This window comes from Solea senegalensis, linkage group LG2, assembly GCF_019176455.1.
Source record: "Solea senegalensis isolate Sse05_10M linkage group LG2, IFAPA_SoseM_1, whole genome shotgun sequence".
Classification (NCBI taxonomy): Eukaryota; Metazoa; Chordata; class Actinopteri; order Pleuronectiformes; family Soleidae; genus Solea; species Solea senegalensis.
The window spans coordinates 6,657,574-6,677,890 of NC_058022.1; the positions used below are offsets into that span (position 1 = coordinate 6,657,574).

Genomic DNA, 20,317 nt, shown 5'->3' on the forward strand with positions numbered 1-20,317 from the left:
ATTCTAAAAAAGAAACCGTATTTACTGTGCTATACAAATAAGAGTTGAGTAACTGAACCACTCCCTGCACTGCGATTAGTTCTCCACTAACCTGTTATCTAGAGTCGAGTTTGTCAAGTCACAGCACACGGCCTTCATGTAGTTCCTAACTTGCATGGCCCCACCAAAAGAACTCAACTGTATATTTGGTTAGGTAAAGGTCAGGCCGGTGAGTAAGCAAGATCAAAGGACGTTGACTGTTATCTGATTGACATGATTTGTACACATGAAGACAATAAAAATAACTGTATGCTTTAAAGTCTTTATTGATGTTTAGAATACTCATTTGTTAAGGAAAGTGGATGATGTAACAATGTGAAACAAGGAGATATTCTACTGTGAAGGAAACGTCTTTGGTTCCAGTGGTTTTCTAGAAAAACAGGCAACAAAAACATTTTATTACAACAAAAAAATATTGCCATGTGCACTGTAAGTATCCCATGTTTGAGCTTTTCCGGTGAACAGTGGTCGTCAGGTTAGAAACTAAATTTAACAATGACTTGAATGAAAAACCGATAGACATACACACAGACTCATGTCTAGATGTTTATTATTTAACAGCTGACAGATCAAAGAAAAATATTTGCATGAATAAGCAGAAATACATCAGCACCAGTCACATTTTAACCTCGGCATAAGAGAACGTACACAAAAGCCTAGTGTTTGATCATTTTTCAATTGTGGATTTATGAAGTTTGATTTTTATTTTATTAGGTCACTTTATTTCCTGTGCAGACTTTTCATAAATTAACTTTTATAAATCATGAGGCACATGAACAACATTTGTCACAAATTGTTTCCACACAGCTAAACTGTAAAACTATGTTTCATAAGGAACATATTTCTCGTGTTTTAAGTATCACCGATAGAAACGCCGATCATACACGAGTTAGCGAGGAAGTAGCGGCGCATAACAAAAGGGAATAAACATTTGACAAGCAGTTGACGACCGTTTGAGACCACAAGTTGTACCCGTCATGGTGAACATACTAATCCAGTGTGTTAAAATGCTGCAAGACCGGTTGTTTTATTAGGTTTTCCGACGTTACGAGGAAATATAATGCATCTAAAACCTTTACCATTGCCACACTGTGTGTTTTGTATGGAAAGAATGTCGACACTGTGAGATAAAAGCCCTAATCTTGACGAAAGGCCTTTTGTGCCTAAACTACAGCCATAAACAGGAAAGGATTAACATCATCCTCATTTCCTCAAACCACCAAAAAAAACTCCCACAAGCAGTTTGAACTATCTCACACTGATGTACATTATATCACAAAAACGTGTTCCTTACAAAGTGGGAATGTCATTTTCAAGGCACAAGGTTGACTTGAAAGGCTCCTAATAACGTAACTGTCTCGCATATTTTAGACATAATGAAATATTCTGGGCACATTTTGACTGCAGTAAATAATCTATTGCTCTATCTCATTAGAACACAGCATTCAAGGAGGTGCAGTGCCAGTGCCAGGCGCATCTATGCACTAAAAGTGATTTAAATTGTCAAGCTGCACATACAGTAAGCAACACTAAGACACAGGTTTACGTTCCTGATCTGGAATCCTTTTTTCCCTAAACTTCCCAACACCCACACCTCCCACTACATCGCACGCCCAAGAGCCTCGAAACAGGCAGAGCACCTGTGGCTCCAGAGACCATCGCCTTCCCTTTGCACTTGCAAGCAGGTCAACAGCATGAAAAATAGGCTGAGCAGTAGTCATCCGTCAAACCTTGGAATGCTGTTATGCACTTCCGTGACCTCTCTCTCTCATGCCTGGATCATTGGCCCCCGCCGGTATCGGTTGCTGCATTATTTTTAGGAAGTCGTGACATTAGGAATCTGTACCAAAGGCTGATAAAGCACTGACGACGTGCAACAATAAGAAGGTCACTTTCAGGTGCTACTTCCAAAACATGGAGCTGATAGTGGGGGAAATATTTTAATGCAACTCCAAACAAAAATTCTCAGTCTCAATCAAAGCCTTGGTTTAAAGTAATAGCTGCGAGGAATTCCTCAGACTTCACGCACGCTTTACTATCACTTATCTATAATAAACACAGGAATCTGTTCCATCAATTTAGAGCCATTTCTCATAACAGCCTGTGCAAAGGTAGAGGCACTTTCGAAGTATGTGTGTAAACGTATGCGAGATGGTGTTGGTCTTATCCATGCAAGAACTGAGCTAAGTTTCCCTCATGCAAGTTATAGAAGCCTGAAAGTAAGTGATGACTTGTTACACCCAAGTATTATATAGTTTCGAAAAAATATCTGTATGTACATTTAGTGTTAAAGTACTCAGGGCAGTTAAAAGTCAAACATAAACATACAATTATGGAGTTGACATTCAGGTTAATTGTGCCAGTAATACATTTTTTCACTCCATGTAAAGAAGTGTCTTTGTCGCCGTGTCCTTCATTAGTGGGACTGAATTCAAACATACTGAGCAGTTTGTTTTCATTTTCATATCAAATAAGTCATAAAATCTAAAGTTATTTCCACTATATGAAATTGTTCTATTCTACTCTTTTTTTTTTTTTTAAATCATAATGTTAATCATTACTTGAGGTCAACAGACAATCCCAAAATACTACTGTATATTTTCTTTTTCAAGACACAGCCACTCAGACCACTTTAGTACAGTCATGTGTTTTTTTCCAAATAATTCCGTAAACAACCTCAAGTTCACTATGAAAAACACCCAAGCACATTTTCACTGAAAACCTAGAAACTGCCCCCCCTTTTAGCTCTTGCACAACCTGGCAACATAGTGCCTCAATAGGCTAAAGGCAGCACCACTGTTGCTGGAGATTTACTATTTTCACAAAAAAAGAACAAAGAGACCGTTTTTCAGAGGAGAAGGGAGGTCCAGAGGCAGAGACACACACACACACACACACACACAGCAGGAGGGAGATAGTTGGCTCACAACCGAGGAGATGTGCCGACGCTCAAGCGGTGGGCACCGGTTGATGGGAGTGAGTTATGGCGCACTGACGCAACATTGCTTTCCTTGGACAACCCAAATCGAGCGTTAAGGAATACGTCGGTAGTGCAGAGTCAGGTTTGAGGTCCAAGTGTCACATAGTCCACACTCCATGCCAGCTGTTAATGGACCTAGCGTAGCAGAAATTGGGGTTATTTCCATTGGAAATTAGTTGCGGCTGACAGAACTGCGGGGTGCCTTGCATGCTTCCTTTTTAAGTCATTAGATGTTACGTTTTCTCACACGTTGTGGATGAGAATTATTTGCAACGGCAGCCTCTGTCGTCAGTGGATCAAACCTTTGGACTAACAATTTTGTGGAGCCGTGTCGATATCAGTTTTTTGGGGACTTCTTCTGGTAGAAAAGGGTGGAAACCTGTTTTACGTCAGGCCCCGGCACCATGGGCGAACAAAGGGAGAGTGAGCGACACTTTAAGGCTTTTAAACTATCCTGACGATAATCAAATGAAGTGTTGTAGGAAAGATCCAAGGACGGTCTGACTAAAAAGGGACTACTAGTACGTTTCTAGTTTGTATGTTTACTTATGACAACGACAAAAGACTGTTGGGTGTTAAAAGCAAAAACTTGAGGAAGAAAAGAAAGAATGTGAAATTAAAACTGATGCTCAAAAAAATACTCTAATTATATTAAGACACTTGCTCCACAGCAGCTGTTGCTGTAGGAATCTGGGCATCGGCTGCCGCCTCAACAACGGGAGTTTTGTGCTTCTCTTCTTCTTCCTCATCCTCTTCTTCCTCGCCAATATCTTCATCGTGTTCTGGCTCCGCCAGGCCAGCAGAATGATCACCATTCACCTCACACTCAATGGCCGGTGTCTTTCCATTGACGGCCAGCTCTGCTTTTGTGCTGTCTGGGGTGGTAGGACTTAGCGCCTCCCGAATCTCCTCCACTCCGTAGGTATGCACCTCCGCCACGGGAACCTCAACATCCAAGCCTCCCAGAGAAGGAATCTCCACATGGGCTCCTTCCACAGGTGAAAGCTTTTCTTCTGTGGACTCCTCCCCATTTCTGGCCTTCTTTACATTGAAGGTCATGGGAGACACCTTGAATGAGGAGGATTTGGCAGTGGGGCTTTTGGGGTGGTTAGGGGTGAGACTCTTCATGAGTTTGTCACGTTTCTCTGGAGGCACAATCTTGGTGGTGATCTGGGTCATCTTCTTCTCAAAGCTCTGGCGCGAGAAGGCCTTCTTAAGGCTGTCGACCTTCTTGAGGCTGTTGCGTTTGAATTTGTCTGCTCTTCTCTCATATGGGCGGGAAGTGCCCAGGCCCAGTTCGCCTTCAGCCAGCATCTCTCCCTCCTCCTGGTGTGCTGTAAGATGATCATCGTCATCCGAGGACAGGCTAATGGTCTGGAGGCCCTCGTCATGGCCACGGCTACCATCAATGGAGCCTGCAATGGATGGAGTAGGATGGGTGGATTCAGCATCATACTGGCTTGGTTGTGGGGTCTTGAGGGAGTCCTTCACCGACACACTGGTGGGGATCTCGTTGTCTTCCTATGAAAGAGAGGGACATGACATCATGGTGAATTGGATGGTCATTTGATCAGTTGTCAAAACAGCACGACTACTTAAACAAGGTGTAAGTTTAATGAGACATAAAGGGAAAGTAACATAAAAAAAAAAAAAAAAAACTCATTTAACAGATGCATTCCAACACATGATCTCCAAAGTCTTTATTTGGATTCGTTATAGTCGGGGGTTAGTCTTTCAGAAACTTTACAAGTTCCAGTTGCCTCCTGAGGAATTCTTGACAATGTTGCTTGAAGTATCCATCCATGCACATTCCCCATTAAGATGTTAATGTATCCTCCTGACCCTTTGGCCCTGACAAACGAACGTCTGTCTTTAACACATTCTGACATGTAGGGTTGGTCTGCCTCGCTGAGGACGGAAGGGAAACCAGTTTCTGCATGCCTCCTTTATTATAACAGGCAACTCACACTTTGTGTCACTCTCTCTGCTCTTATTTACCTCAATGTATGTAAACACCGAGCATCAGCGTGGGCCTGACCCGCCCTGTTGGGTTGACAAACACCTTTAATTATGAGATAATCTTATGCACTACGCATGTGTACAAGAACAAGCCTGCATTAAACATCCTGTGTGTGTGTGTGTGTGTGTGTGTCTCTTTAAGACCTGAGGTGATGTCTGCGTACTTTACCCTTTGGATTTGGATGAGACGTTTTATAGACACCTGACAAACGATGCATCATGATTTACTGAAATTCATGTTGCAGTTGTGAAATGCATTATGGGATTTGTCTTTCTCTTTACAACAACAATAACAATGACTTAAGATTCCGAGGAGGAAGAAGCTCGACATGAATCAACGCCGACTGCTGACAGTCATCACAGCCTTTGTTCTAATGACGCTTTTATTGGAGATGAAGTTTTTTTTTTTTTTTTTACTACTTTTAGAAGGTTGTTTGACGTGAAGTATGACTGCATTGCAGCTCTCGGGGTGCTTAAAATGACAACATGCCTTTGGTTGTTGAGGGACAGTGCAATGTGCTTTTCTTGGCTCGTCATTAACACATACCTAACGACTGGACGAACCAGATGATCTGGAAAGAGTCCTCCCTCTTGTCCATTAACTTTGATGCCCACAAAGAAAGTAGTATGCCATCTGACTGACACTGTCAACTTCAGCTATATTGAAGCCACGCCTGTGTTTGTGAAATTGTGTAAGATGAAATAAGATAACATCTGTGACTATTTACAAATCTTAACAAGCGTGTAGGGAATGGACTAGAGATGCAACAATCTCCGATTTGTCATCATTTTTGACCAAATGATTTATCAATGATGGCTCCTTCCCTTTCTCTTTCTTCCACCTTGACACAGCTTGCCTTGATGTCAGGCATGCAGGCAGATCAGGTGTGTGCCAAGCATGTGCGGTATCTCTCAGACAGTGCAAATAAATGTGTCCATGTGCTCTTAAAGGCACAGGACGGGCACAACACAAGGCAGCATTTTAAGAGATAAAGGGACGACAAAATTAAACTTTAAATTATGTTTTTGAGAACTAGCAAAATATGAACTGGCTTGATTACTTCATGCTACTGTCAGTTGTGTCATTTTCTTGCCTAACCTTCGGCTAAGGAAAGAATTTGCCTCCTCCCTACGTCAACCCATAAAAGCATTTGGTGAGGGGAATGTGTTACACAGCCTACCCTCACCAGCAGAAATGGCCTCCTCTTTGTGGGTTTCAGCTGTCAGAATATAGAGCTATTTTAACTGAAGCATTTCACTGATAGCAGCTTTAAGAATACTGTTGTTTTTTAAGCGAGAGAGTGAGTGATTGCCTGAGATGAATAAATTACACACACTGGGCTTCTTCTTCTGGGCCTCAAAACAAATCTGAGAGCCGTTGCTTATAATTATAGGTATCACAAAGTGCTTTTGTATCTCTGTGGACAACTAACATATATAATAGGTATATCATTCATCCTAAAAAAAAAAAAAGGGCCAAGAATCGTGATGCACATTAAGGTTTTGTAACTTGAAATCCAAAGATAAAGGCAGCACCTTGGGGAACAGGTCAGGTTACCGCTGCCCCTCATTTGGTTGAAGTGCAATTCGTTCCTTTCAGTTTGGTCTCCGTGACACTGCGCCACGCCCATGAAGACAGAACATGTTGGTACAGACTGAAAGTCAGAGAGTCGAGACACATTGCAGTTTATGGAGGTCGACAAGACGGCTTGCCTCTAGTAAAAAAAAGGATAATTCTGCATATCTACCTTTTCTGTGTGCTCATTTCAAAAGGCATTCAACCGCCTTCTTATCGGCGCGAAATGGCCGAGAACATACGGTTTCGACCACCACTCATGATTAGGAAATCATAGCCCGGATGACCTCTGCTGACCCTCCGTGGTGCGCTCTTTTATAGTGGAGACGAATCTTTTCGCCAACGTCTACTGATGTTATTCCAGTGATTCAGTCTTCACGCCTCTGCTCCAGTTCAGGCAGGTCATACACTGTCTGATTTGGCTCAGACATGTTTGATATAATCAGCGTGGCTACTGGAGCATGTGGGAGGGAAAAAAGAAAAAAAAAACTATATACTGTAGTGTGCAGTTTAAACGTTTTATGGAGTGCTTGATCATTGAATTCGTATGAAGTCTTCTTTTCTACATCTTTTATTGGGTTTTTTCTGGCGAACATGTGTTTGTGTTTGGTCACTCGCTTAGTGAAACTGTGAAATGTACATTTTCCTTAATACCAATTTGACCCTTCACTTCCCTGTGCAAGCAAGTGCGTGCATGCGAGGACTTCACATTCTGCCACATCTCTCTTGGGTACCCCCCGTGCATTAGTGCACCCTCTAAGCAAGCACTCATTAGCCGCTGAGAATGTGAAACATTACGGGCCAGAATGTGTGTTCCAGTGTCTCGTGCGTCTGCATTTGTGCGCAGCCATGTAAGACACTGGCTATTGTTTCAAATCAGAGTCTTAACAGCACAAGACGAAAGCAAAGTAAAATACATTTGCATTCGAGCTCGCTGAAAAAACCCAAGTTCATTTATTGTGACAGCAACTTTATCGTACTTAACGCGGGGCCGTACGTACACACTCCGAGGACATTCTGTATGAATGCTTACGTAATGGAGTCTAAATTCTCCTTTCTACACTTGCGTGGCAGAAGTGCCGTCTAATTGCAAGGATGAAGAGGTGTCACTGAGCCTGAACCTATTAAAGTCACTGAATACAGTTTACTGTGGGGGGTGGGGGTGGGGTTTGGGGATCAGGGAGGGGCAGGATAGTGTAGTAGCTCATTGAAAGGGCTCAGATAGGCTTATGTTACTTTGTGACAATGTGTTTTGTGTTTACACCATGTGTGTAATGATATCCTATACTCCTTTTTTCTCCTTTGTTTCCATTACACTGCCTGTGTGTGTTTACATGGGCGCCTGCATTACATTTGCAGTGATATACTAATGAATATATTGACCACTTTAACTCACAGTGAAACAACTTAAAACAAATACAACTTAAACTCGATTGATTTTCCACATTCACAGTTCGCAGAGGGTGAATCTCATCGACTCTGACGACCCACGCAGAGGCATTTGTCCAACGCTCTGTCTGATGATGATGATGAGGATATACTTGTAAACTAATGATTATTCCCCGGTGTGCGTCGTTTCCAGTGCTCATACAAATCTAGATTAGCACGTTAGAATCATAATAACATACAGGTTTTAAAACACGCCTGCTGTCTTCATGACGCTAGGTTTTTTTGTTTTTTGACAAATCCAGGTATGCATTTTAGTCCAGATGTGCAAAATGAAAGTCCTCGCTCTCCTTACGTCACTCACTTTATATCCGATTCTACGTCTTGTGTTCTTGTGCGTGTGTCGCCACAATGTGTTAAGCATTGGGAGGAGTGTCATACACCACACCCAACATCAATCAGCAGCTCGTGTTACGATATCGCGTTGCTTGAGGTCACTTTTTAATTATGCTCATCGTTCCATTACAGTCAAAACAGACACACACACAAGGCATGCACACATCAGAGAGCGCTACACATATAGACAGTAACACTATCATTCGACAAAGTAGTCCCCGTTGTGGGCGTTTGTGTGTGAAAGCAATTTAAACAGGTGTGTTGTCCTGGCGCTGAAGATTCTCTTAATCCTCCCTAACAGGCCAGTTTGGTACAGGTGTGCTGCCTCCAATGGATTGCACCAATGAGAGTGTGCACCACCTCCATCACACACACACACACACACACACACACAGAAATGCATGTGTGCACACTTTGCACCTTGCTTCTGCCATGCCCCAGCAATTATTTACTTTGCAGGACGACAAAGACAAGAGGCTTAGTTGAAAAGAGTTTGCAAATGAAATGAACGTGACGTCAAAGCCTCTCTCACGTCTTTTCTATCAATTGTTATCAGACCTTCCCCCATTGAATAATTCAAACAAAAGGGCCTCAGATAAAGCTCTGTTTCTGAGCTGAATACTGTCCTCCTGGTTACTTCCCACTCCTCTTTATACTTTTAAGTTGCCTATTGCCTTTAATCTGTTGTATAATCTGCCTCTTTCGAGAGGAAGGCAGATTAAAGACCATGTCCTGTTCCACTGTCCCTCTCTGTGCCTCTCTCATACAGTCAGAACCAGACATCCATTCAGTGTGTCCACCTGGAACGCGTGGCAGTGCAAATTTGCCTATGTCTGCATGTGTTTTGATTACAGTGCATCCCTCTCTCATCCCCACCCAGCACGTTGCATAACCAACCGACCCCAAACACACCCACACACACACACACACACACACACATCTGCTGACAGAGGAAGGAAAGAGGAAAGGAAATGGAATCTTATTTGACATGGTGCTGGGTTGACACGAAACATGATAAACTCTGGATGCACTCAACACAGTGCACCGAGGTCTGTACTCTAACATACAAATGTTAACATATTAACTATTGACCTCATACGACGACAGATATTACTTACTCCCACCGTGATAAATATCTTCATGCCAACGCTCTGCATAACAAGTTGGGGCATTCTTTCCCCCGTCCTCACCCCTCCCGGATCAGCCTCACCAAAGGAAAACACGGCATGTTTACTGGCCTCGCGAGCTTGTGTAATCATCACGCAACAACACAATAACCGATTCAGGTGCGATGTCATGCAAACATGTTGGTAGTGTGTGAATTACTGCAATTTAGAGAAGCAGCCATTATCCCTGATAGATGATGGTGTTGAAAGTGAGAAGAAAAAAACCCACAACAAAACTTTACACTCAACCTATAATTTACAGAATAGCTGTCTGTGCACCTTGGATGATGACATGTTTCATATTCAGCAATATGGAGGTGTTCAGATCTAGTAATTGATCGCATACATGATAAGATATTGATTATAATTTCAGCGCATGACTGGGCCATCAGATTTTTGTCACTCCTGGCACTCTAGATCAGACGGAAGTGCTTGTCTTGCACAATTACTCCCCGCACGTATGATGAATGATGTGAAGTCCACGTCAATGTTCCTGCACATTTTACAGCCTCTTCACTAAATCTATATGTTAATCTCCTTCAGCTCTTTTGTTTAACGCTCCCGGGGATCCTCCTTTTGGACATCGCCTCAAAACACAATCCCAAACTGCACGTATCGGAGCCATTGTTTGATAAGACCCGAGCAGAACTATAAGCCTTTTTCGATAAGGCCGCCAGCAATTGTGACAGTGTTTGCTTCACACAGGGGTCTGCAGAGAAGCCAGGAAGTCACCGCGTTATCTCCAGACATGTTGTATTTCTGTGTTTTACGTAAGGTCAGAGAAATAAGAACACTGAAGCCCAACACGCCCATTGTTTTCCATCTGTTCCATGTTTTCCTGATGCATGCAGGGGTCTTCAGGAGAGGACTGGATGGTCCTGGATGGAGCAAACGTGTAGATGGAGACCAGAAGTCTAACGTCAGAGAACATAAAGGGAGGCGACAGAAGTTTGAGTTTACTTTGTTTCATAATGTGATAGGACGACGAGCGACGTTGGCGGGACAGCAACACTTGCAGAACTATTTCTTTAACCATTCATTCTACTCTGTCTGTTCCCCCAAGTTGCCAATTTTCTGTAATGTGTCTTGTGTGAGGGTGGGAGGAAAATCTACAGAGGAAGGGCAAGTGGGAGCAAGTGAGAGAGGTTATTGTTTTGACTTTATTTATACCCGAGGCATAATGAAACACGTAAAAATATGCACTCTTGGCTGTTTTGAAGACAAAAAAAAGAGAGCACTGCATCATGGGATATGCTGGAAGATTAAACCGCCACACCTTTATTTGTCTTCAATTGCAGCTTATTATATAGCCCCTATTATTTTGTAGAAATTCAGTTTAGAGAATCATTTTGTGTTAATAAGTCAAAGTTAATGTAAAAAAAAAAAATTAAAATAAAATAAAAAATCAACTTGAATAGCATATTCCCTGTATGCCTCTCTAATATCAACAAAGCACTGTTATTATTGAGGCTGTTAAAAGTCGTGTTTTACAGTTTTATCTGCAGTTACAAGCTCGACTTTACCTCAGAGACTGTGACAGAACAGCAAACTTGTCAAACCTGAATAGCGAGCACTTGTTTGAAACATCCCCATGCGCACACATGCTCATCACTTATCTCTGTAGACTTCTTCCTCCTTTGCTCTTTGGGTTTCCAACAACATCTTTTACTCGTTTATTTTTCCTTGCACACAAGTGCACACGTAGAAAGATGTAGAATTTAGCTGTGAACACAATGTATGAAAGTCTCTTTTTTTACTGCTTGCCATGGGTAGGGCGGTGTGATTTGTTTTTCTCTACAAGTTCCAAGCTTGTATAAGCATATCCTTAAAAGATATGCGACAAAGACAAAAGGCAAACATTACGTCAGAGGGCGAAATGTGCGATAAAGTTCATTATGGACTGGGCTCAGCCTCCTGCAGTGTCATGATGAGCCAATCCAGACAGACAGCAGGCACAACAGCAAGAGCCATGACAGGGAATCAATGTAGCCACAGTTTATCTTAATTACACCTGTGCTTCTTCTACAATGACATGTCTGCAATGTAACACAGGTCTATAACAGTTATTTCATTCCAGTCTAACCTGAGTGTTTTCACTGGTAGTTACCGTGTCAGTCATTTGCACTGACAGCACTGGGCGAGTGCGCCGACCAATAACATTCAAGAGATGCACCAAAAACACATTTTCCAACAAAACGTCTAATATGTGAACAGCAAACTCCAAAGAATACCCAGACCCACATTAAATCTCCAGACATTGTTCGCGGGTTGATGTAAGAGGCATGGTTTATGACCTATACTGCAGCCAGCCATTGAAGGCAATCCAGATGTTTTGGCTTCACTTTAAGGAGCTGTCGTGTCGTCCATCTTTGCTTTGACAAGGAACAGACTCGCTGTAAGATAACGGTCTAGATGTTTCCTGAGCAGTCACTCAGTCAGTAGATTTACATGCAAAGTTAAATCGAGCTCAGGCTGTAATACGGCCCGGGCGGTGCAGTCGGACAACTGACTCGTACGTCGGACTCATTGGTGCATTGGTGACGCTGTATCTCTCTGTAAGGTAGTGCATACTGAATCAGTTTGAATCAGTAGAAAAATAAACAGCGAGGTGAAATTGAGATGTTTCGTACCTGCTGTACGTGTGTGACACAAACGAAATCATAATTGTGGTTGCTGTGTCGTCCAAAAGAAAGACTGTATGATTTCTGGCAATACTACTGCAGTTTTTACGTCTTCTCCTTCTACTTCTGGGTCATAGACTGGGGAGGAAACCTTTGGTGCAAGCCCAGAAGCAGCCCGTGGCCAAGTGGAAAGGGAACTAGACTTGTAACCAGAGGGTCACCAGTTCAAATCCCCACCCGGCCAAAAAGGGCTGGGGTACCCCTGAGCAAGGTAGCCAAGCCCCAATGCTCCCCGGGCGCTACTCGGTGTGGCAGCCCACTGCTCCTAATTCTAGGATGGGTCAAAATGCAGAGGAATACTTTCCCTAAGGGGATTAATAAAAAAAACTAACTAACTTTAATCGCATTACCCAGTTATGTTAGTCAGACTAAAACTAGCTTGATTTTAGTCGGACGACTGTGTTTACATGACATCAGGAAAACTGACTTATTGTCTTAGTCCGACTAAAGACTTTTGTTCGAATGGCGATATTATAATGATATTTTGAACAAAACGGGTTAGCTCGCTAGCTCACTGGTTGGCTGCTCAGCTGAAACAGCTGATAGCTGAAACCCAGCATCAGGAGACAGGAGACCAGAGCCTCGGTGTCGGACACGGTAAACAACGAGCCGCTGATGTGTTTTAAGTCCACTTGGAGCCGAAATCTGCGGCTAACAGCTGGTGCCGCTAAAAACTAGCGACAACAGATCAACTTTTATTTTGTATTAACGAGTAACGAAGATGGTTAAGAAAAATGTATCGGAGCAAAAGTACACATTTTATTTTGGAAAATAACAGCGTCATTATTCTTTTTTTTTTTGCCACCAACTGCTCACTCTCCACCTGCACCGTGTCCACCACGTTTTCGTTCAAATGTCTGTTGTGATGTGTAGCATGGGTGGGAGAACACTACATAGTAAGTACATGCAAGGGCCGTGATTGAGCAGCTGCACTAAGGTTGTAGGCTCAGAGAGAAGCGGTCGGCTTTATTAAATAGCGTTTGCAAGGCAACATAAAAATAATATATAAATACCGGTATGGCGATATTGTCTCAACTACATATCTCTTTCAAAAATATACCGGTATAACTCCTACTACCGGTATATCACCCAGCCCTAACTCAGGCCATTGAATGGCACACTGTGTGAATAAAGACATTTTATTTCATAATAAAACAATAATAACACACTTGATAGTTTACTCCTTTGAGTATTCATCCACTTTTTGTGGATTATTAACCACATCCCCAGTGCTCTCGCTGCCAAGCCAAGCTGACACAACAGGTCCTAGCACATACATGAACACTGAAATCAACAGTGCCAACAAGCCACTCCATGAAAATGTCAGATAAGGAGGTCTAGGAATTTCTGTGCATTCTATTTTGTCCTCATCCACACACTCGACTGTGGCACCAACGAAATACGTTGCCATGCTATTATAAGCTAACTATGCAATTACTTTAAAGATCTGTGCAAGTTAAAGCTTGATAACATCTACAGCCAGAATGATTGAACACAGTGAAACAGCACCGCCCCAGGCCATAAGCTAATGCAGTTTATTATCTGCTTGAGAGAAACTCTCAACAAATCTCAGCTGTAGCCCACAGCTGGTGGCCTGCTCCAACCTGTAGACATGGATCCCCTTTAATAATGGAAGTCTCTACCTGAACACACGCAATATGTGCAGTCTCACAACACTCAAATGCCAAATTACATCCAAACACGTCGTGTTTGGGGCGAGATTATCAACGTCTGCATTCAATGTCCAATTCTAAACCTGAACTGCAAATCCTACTCACATGCCTGGCTTGGTTATTAAAACACTGTATCATTTTAATCAACTACAGATTATTGACGCCTTTTGTCAATATACTACAGTATAGGCAAAAGATTGGGGCGAGGCTGGGAACATTTACAGGTTTGTCCACCATCTTAGAGTCTGTAAGAAGTGTAGTCCCGCTGCTGAAAGCTTAGATTAAGCCTCAACCTTTGCTGAAGTGTCAGTTTACAAAAGGCTCTGTGATGACTGGTAGGAAAGCATACAAAGTAACAATAACTCAACTTAAGCCAATCACTCAAAACCTTTGTGAGATGCTGGTGATGGATGGAAAAGTTAACAAATAATAGACTGTAACTTTGAAATACATTTAAGGGTTAAATGGAAAGCCCCTAATAAATGTAGAACTCAAGAATAAGACGCAAAAGAAACAAATGTCATGTCATCACAGGTGTGCATATGATATGAAAGTTGCCTGATCATGGTTGAGAGCTCTGACTCGCTCTCTGCTGGGACGATATGAAATTCCACGTTACGAATGAACAATGGAAGCTGGTAAAAATAGGTTTAAAAACAACCCCAAATCACTTTTAAATTACATTTCGGGAAAACTCACATTTGGATTGCATCACAAACAGGATGCACGGATGGGATACTGTGCACCGAGCAAGTCAATAGTGTGTCAGGCTCTGGAATCAAAAAACGTCAATGGACTCTGGTGCAGAGGAGTGAGTACACTGGCTGCCTAAAGGCAAGATTAAGTGGCTGTTCCCAGTTGCAGCCACATCTTTTCCAGGTGGTTTTACCATGGAGTGCTTCTACATTCATGAATTTCCTCCACTGACTTAACGTTTATCTTCTTATAGTGGACTGATATGTAACCAAGCCTTGTACAGATACTTTTAATGGACATTTAAAGTGTATAAAAATAGGAAGCTGATCTTTCAGAAACATTGGAAGGCTTAGCATTTTCACATGAAAGATGAGATCAAGTCACTCGGGAGAAACATTAATTATTATTCCCATTCCACATTAACACCACGGGAATTCAACACAATCAACTTACTCCAATCCCAAATATCCACCAGTGACGTGAATCAGGCCTGCGTGTGCAAATTGAGAGAACAAGCTGCATTCTCAAAGAGTTGTTTGTGGGTTTGCCAAAGTGGCTGACTTGTTTATTCTGATGAAATTGGACTGTGAAATGGACACAGATGGGCAGATTAAGATCTACTCAGACATAAATGGCTTCTGTCGCAGGAGATTTCAGGGAAAAGTACGCCGTGGTTCATGAGACATGCCACAGTGATGCGAAATAAAACACGCTGTTGGATCTCCGGGGTGACTGTTCAGATTTAACAATCAGGAAAAAAAGCCTTTGGTTTTAATCTGTGTGTAATAGAAAAGACGTGTGTAATCCAACAAAAAAAAATAAAAAAATAATCTTTGCAAACACTAATTACCAAAATCATCTCTAAACTGTACACACTGGAATCCTCACGTGGCTGGGATTTGAGTAGGTTGTGCGCGTGCATATTTAATGTGTGCATGTGTGAAGAAGAAACGGCCTGGATGGGGGGCGGGGGGGGAGTGGGGTGGAATCTTGTGGAGACAGGAAAAGCACTGGTGCACAGAAACAAACAAACAAGGCCAAAGCAGCCGTAATTAAGTCCTCATTAGTCCTTGTTATGTACAGGAATGCAGCGGAGCGTCAGAAAGCGCTGTCATTTCTGACCGACTGTGGCCAAAACCTGGAGCACGTACAGTTTGCGACACAGTGTTTACCCAGCAGCCCTCTGTGTTTCCACCTCAGCTGGCACGCACAAGATGATGAGTATTTTACATGTGCGGAGGGGGAGGTTGGAGGAAGAGGAGAAGGGCCCCCTCGGCCAGTGACTACAAAGCTGGCACGACCAAAGTTACGATGCAATGTCAGGGAACCAGGACAGGTGGCTTCACCAAGGACTCTGTCACAGGCAAACAGAGGGAGGGAGCAACATGTCTGAACATCAAACAAACACATATCAGAGACAGAACATATTAGTGCACGGCAGCAGATCGGGAAAATCAAAAAAAATGGCAGGAGATCAGGTGAAGCAGGAAGTGACGGGACACAAAAAAAAATGGCAATGCAGGAGAAGGAAAGAGGGCTGGACTTAGTTCTTTTATTACCCGCTCCCCTAAGGCACGCCAAGTCTCATACCGGCTCTGTAACTGCATACACCTGACCTGAACCAACCCAACATCCAATGGGCAGGCTGCACACACACAGCACATGGTGTTCACACAAGCCCTTGAGGTCACACCTGACCCTGCTACACCCATCTGTACATGCCCCGCCCTCGCTTTGACTCAAACCCGGAGGAGGAAACTCAGCCAGAGACGTCAGAGCCGCGCTTTAAACCAGTGGCTGCTGGCGACGCGGCACTCCTGACAATTAAACAAACTCCTTCACACTGGAATGAGGCTGATGCTAGAAAAGGTTGAGCACTTCGCGGTTCATCCGATCCCCTATCACTAAAGCGGCAGGGTCACTCTCTCTGAGCATTAAAAAGCAAGAAAGAAAGAAGAAAAGACGAGCCAGGGATTCAAACAGATCGATCTGTGGTGCCTCGCCCACACAGGCACACACAGAGCGGCCTTGTTGTGCACAGGGTAAGGTCTTGGCACCTGTTGCATTTGAACAACAGAGCCTCAGTACCTGGGAAACCAGATAACGACGACAGTTAAGAGCTCTCAGCAGCTCAGGCTGTGTCAACAATGCCCCCCCCCCTTCACCAACCCCGCTTTCTGTCTGGGCACACACACTTGCATGCACACGCTAGGACGCACCCACACACCCACACACACACGCATAAGAAGAGGGAAAAACATGCACTTGTTACTGCACAAAGAGGCCGCGTTTTCCGGTCACACACACACACTATGGAACACGTGTGATCCGCTTGATTAATGATGCCGCCAAAAATACAAGTAGGGCGGATCAATTGTTTGTTTTTTTTGTAATAAAACCATGCTCTTTGATTGCAGCTTCTTGAATGTGACTCTGCAATCACAAAATCAATATGAAACAGTCGAGGGCGTCATCATTTTCAGGTTTTTAATAAAGGCAGAAAATAAATGAATGACAAAACAGTTTGTCGTTTCAAACCCGAATACGAGTTCTAGCTCTGCTTTGCCGGGCAGATGAAAGGATTGTCAGCTTTTCAGTTTTAAGACAAGTGAGCGACGGGTTACGTAAGGATAGAGATCCCTCACTCTTAAGTCATTTTCCTGAGGGAAACTGGGAAGTTTATCACATATTCAGTGCCAGTGTAGAGTTTTAGCCTCTAAGGCGTGAAGTGGTAAAACCATCCGACAGCTATCAGTCTGTCTGACTTGTGACTGTGGGGTGTAAACAGATCCAGTCAGAGCCAGTGTTTAAGCCCTCTCCTATTATCCTCCACTGCTCCATTCCCAGACACACCCTTCTTCTTCTCCTTCTTCTTCACTCTCTCTCACACACACACACACACAAACACAAACACAAACACACACAGCTCGTCTTGTTGTGTTTGAATTATATTTACAGAGTCACATAACAGCAAGAGTCGATCTCTGCCGGGCTGCTGCCGAGGTCCTGTTCGACGAGATCTCAAGTGCTGCAAATTTAATGAAGTGCTGTTCACCTGCAGCACTATCACATGTCACGAGGCCTTAAGGAATGTGCACGCATCCAGACACGCCCACTGTCAACTGCAGTCAAATGTGAATGCAAATACGTACTCGCACGTCTGTTCTTATTTAAACTTTGCTTTGATTTCCATTTACTTTGGACAGCCTTTAACCTTCTCCTTAACCATTACCTAGCCACAATTCACATGTTACCTCCTGACCTGAACTAACTATTCTAACGAAGGTTCTGCCTCAGTAGGTCCAGGCATTTGGTCCCCATGAGGACAAGGTCAGTATTTGGACGAGAAAAACTCTCACACACAATGTTTGTGGAGCATTTAAAGTGAGGACACGCACAGATATAATGCATTCTCTAGCCCCTCACCTAACCTTTAGAGCTGCAACTAACCATTATTTTCATAATCGATTCATCTGTCGATTATTTTCTCGATAATATCAGAAAACCTTATTAAAATGTTGATCTGTGTTCGTCAAAAACCTGGAAATCATGTTGTTTTGTCCACAAACCAAAATGATTAACTTTTTAAGATTTCTTTGTAATCCAGAGCAAAGAAATGAAGAAAATATTCACCTTTAAGAAGCTTCAACAATCGGAAATCTTGTTTTAATCATGAAAAAAAGCTTCAAACCAATTACTTGATTATCAAAATAATTGTCGATTAATTTAGTAATCGATTTATAATCGATTCATCGATTAATCGTTTCAGCTCTACTAACACTAAAACCAAGTCTTAATCCTCAAAAAGGCATTTTAAGTCCTCCCTTCTCCTATGGTTTAAAAGTGTTTTGGTTTTTTTTAGATTGTAGTGATGACATCACTGAGGTTATTTGGTGGTGTTGAGACCCCCCTTGTGTCCGGCAATACAGGTCTCCTCACCTGGAAGATGAGAACTTTGAAGTGGTTCCTCTTGAGAAGATGGCTGTGGTTGGCCTCCAGCTTCTTCACCTGCACCGCCTGTTTGTCCAGCCGCTCCTTCACGTCCTTCACGTGGCCGTTCACCTTGCGGGAGCGCTCGAGCAGCTTGCTCACGCAGTTCGAGGTGCCGGTGTGGGTCTTGGACAGTCGGCTCACGTCCCCTTGCACCACCCGCACGACGCCCTCCAGGTCGGCCTGCCGCTGCTCCATGCGATGCTGGTTCTCTTGCACAGCCTCCATCATGTTGACCAGCTTGTCCAGCAGCGCCACCACGGTAATGGCGCTCACCTGGCCGCGGTCCACCGGGCTGCCAGGTGGCACCGCGGAGGCGTTGGTGGTGGGACTTTTCAGGCCGAGCCGGGAGAGGGTGCCAGTCGGGGTTGGGGAGGACGGGGCGGAGGGCGGGCTGAAGCTCGGTATCAGCATCTCCGTGTTTTCAGGCTGCTGCTGTGGGATGGTGTGGGTGCTGCCTGAGATGCTGCTGGCCTCAGCGTGGGTCGCGCCTTCTTCCATGGTGCCACAAGTGGTCAGATGTCCCGCGGTAAAGGGATAGTTCACCTGGGCAACACAGGGTTGAGTAGCACTCGAACTTGGTTAACAACCGCCACTTGTTCCGGCTGCGAAGTGAGGTGAGGTTGTTTTTACTTCTGGGAGTTGATTCCACATCCACGCCCCTTTTTGTCTCTCTTTTCCACACACACACACACACACGCTGTGAACTTTCAAAAACACCTCCCCTGGCAAAGGGGAGGGGCGCGGTTACTATGGAGACAGGCCTTGCCCAATACAGAAAAGTTATGTGTGTGTGTGTGTGTGTGTACCTGTATCTGTCACCTCTTTAGGACCTTTTCTGGCAAAACACACAGGACCACTAGTCAAAAATGGGGACCAAAACCTGGTCCTAATGAGGCAGAACCTAATTTCTGGTTGAGTTTAGGGCTAAGATTTGAACTGTCCTAATCAATGGAAGTCAGTGAGAGTAGCTGGGCCCCACAACTTAAAAGTGCTTATTCAGGGTTAAGACCTGGTTTTAGGGTGAGGGGATAGAATCGGTTTTAGATTAGGATTAAGGTTAGGCACATAATTGTGATGGTTATAAGGGTAGGGTAAAAGGCTATGCGAAGCATTAGGTATTAAGATAGATATTAAAGATACTAAGATATTAAAACATGTTTGTCTGTGTGTGTCCTTGCAAATTATGTGTTGTTTACTTGTGTGAGAGAGAGTGTGTGATGTATTGTAAAGAGGTTAATGTGCGTGTTCCTACGCATTAAATGACAATGAAACATGACAGTATCTGTGTTTCAGAACTCGATTGGCTGTCGTGTCCTTGGTTGACCTACTGTACATCATGAATCATACACCTTTCCTATAAAAAGTTATGTTTGAAAAGCTAAAGTGTATACTCACTTACAATTCACAGACAACATATGGAATGAGAGTGGCGATAGAGACTTTACTGCTTATGAACGTCACTAGGTTGAGGCACAAAAACACCTGGTTAGAGACAGATGTTACACAGGTTTGCGGTGTTAAGCACGTTGGATGTCATCCTATCGAAGTAACATCGAGAAAAACAAAAACAAAAGCCAATAGACCAGCTGTCAATGAAAACACACAGCAACAGACACATTTATGGTCGTGAACTGTGAACGTGTGCTTTGCTGAGACACCTCGGTCTCTTTGTTTCACACCTTTGCCTCAAATCCCTGTCAACTCCATTACTA

General features: G+C 43.4%; 1 protein-coding gene across 1 annotated transcript; it reads right to left on the reverse strand.

The window, feature by feature from the left end:
* Positions 1 to 287: 287 nt before the first annotated feature.
* On the reverse strand, positions 288 to 19,242 carry cavin2a (caveolae associated protein 2a). Its single transcript, XM_044019138.1, has 2 exons — positions 18,552 to 19,242; positions 288 to 4,540 (listed from the first exon to the last, which is right to left on the reverse strand). The coding sequence occupies exons 1-2, from the start codon at positions 19,101 to 19,103 to the stop codon at positions 3,671 to 3,673; spliced, it is 1,422 nt and encodes a 473-aa protein (XP_043875073.1). The 5' UTR covers positions 19,104 to 19,242; the 3' UTR covers positions 288 to 3,670.
* Positions 19,243 to 20,317: the final 1,075 nt, after the last annotated feature.

Coding starts and splice junctions, on each gene's coding strand:
- cavin2a (XM_044019138.1), bottom strand. CDS start 19,103: ATGGAAGAAGGCGCGACCCACGCTGAGGCCAGCAGCATCTCAGGCAGC. Junction 4,541..18,551: donor TCAAAGTTCTCATCTTCCAG/GTGAGGAGACCT, acceptor TCTCTTTCATAG/GAAGACAACGAGATCCCCAC.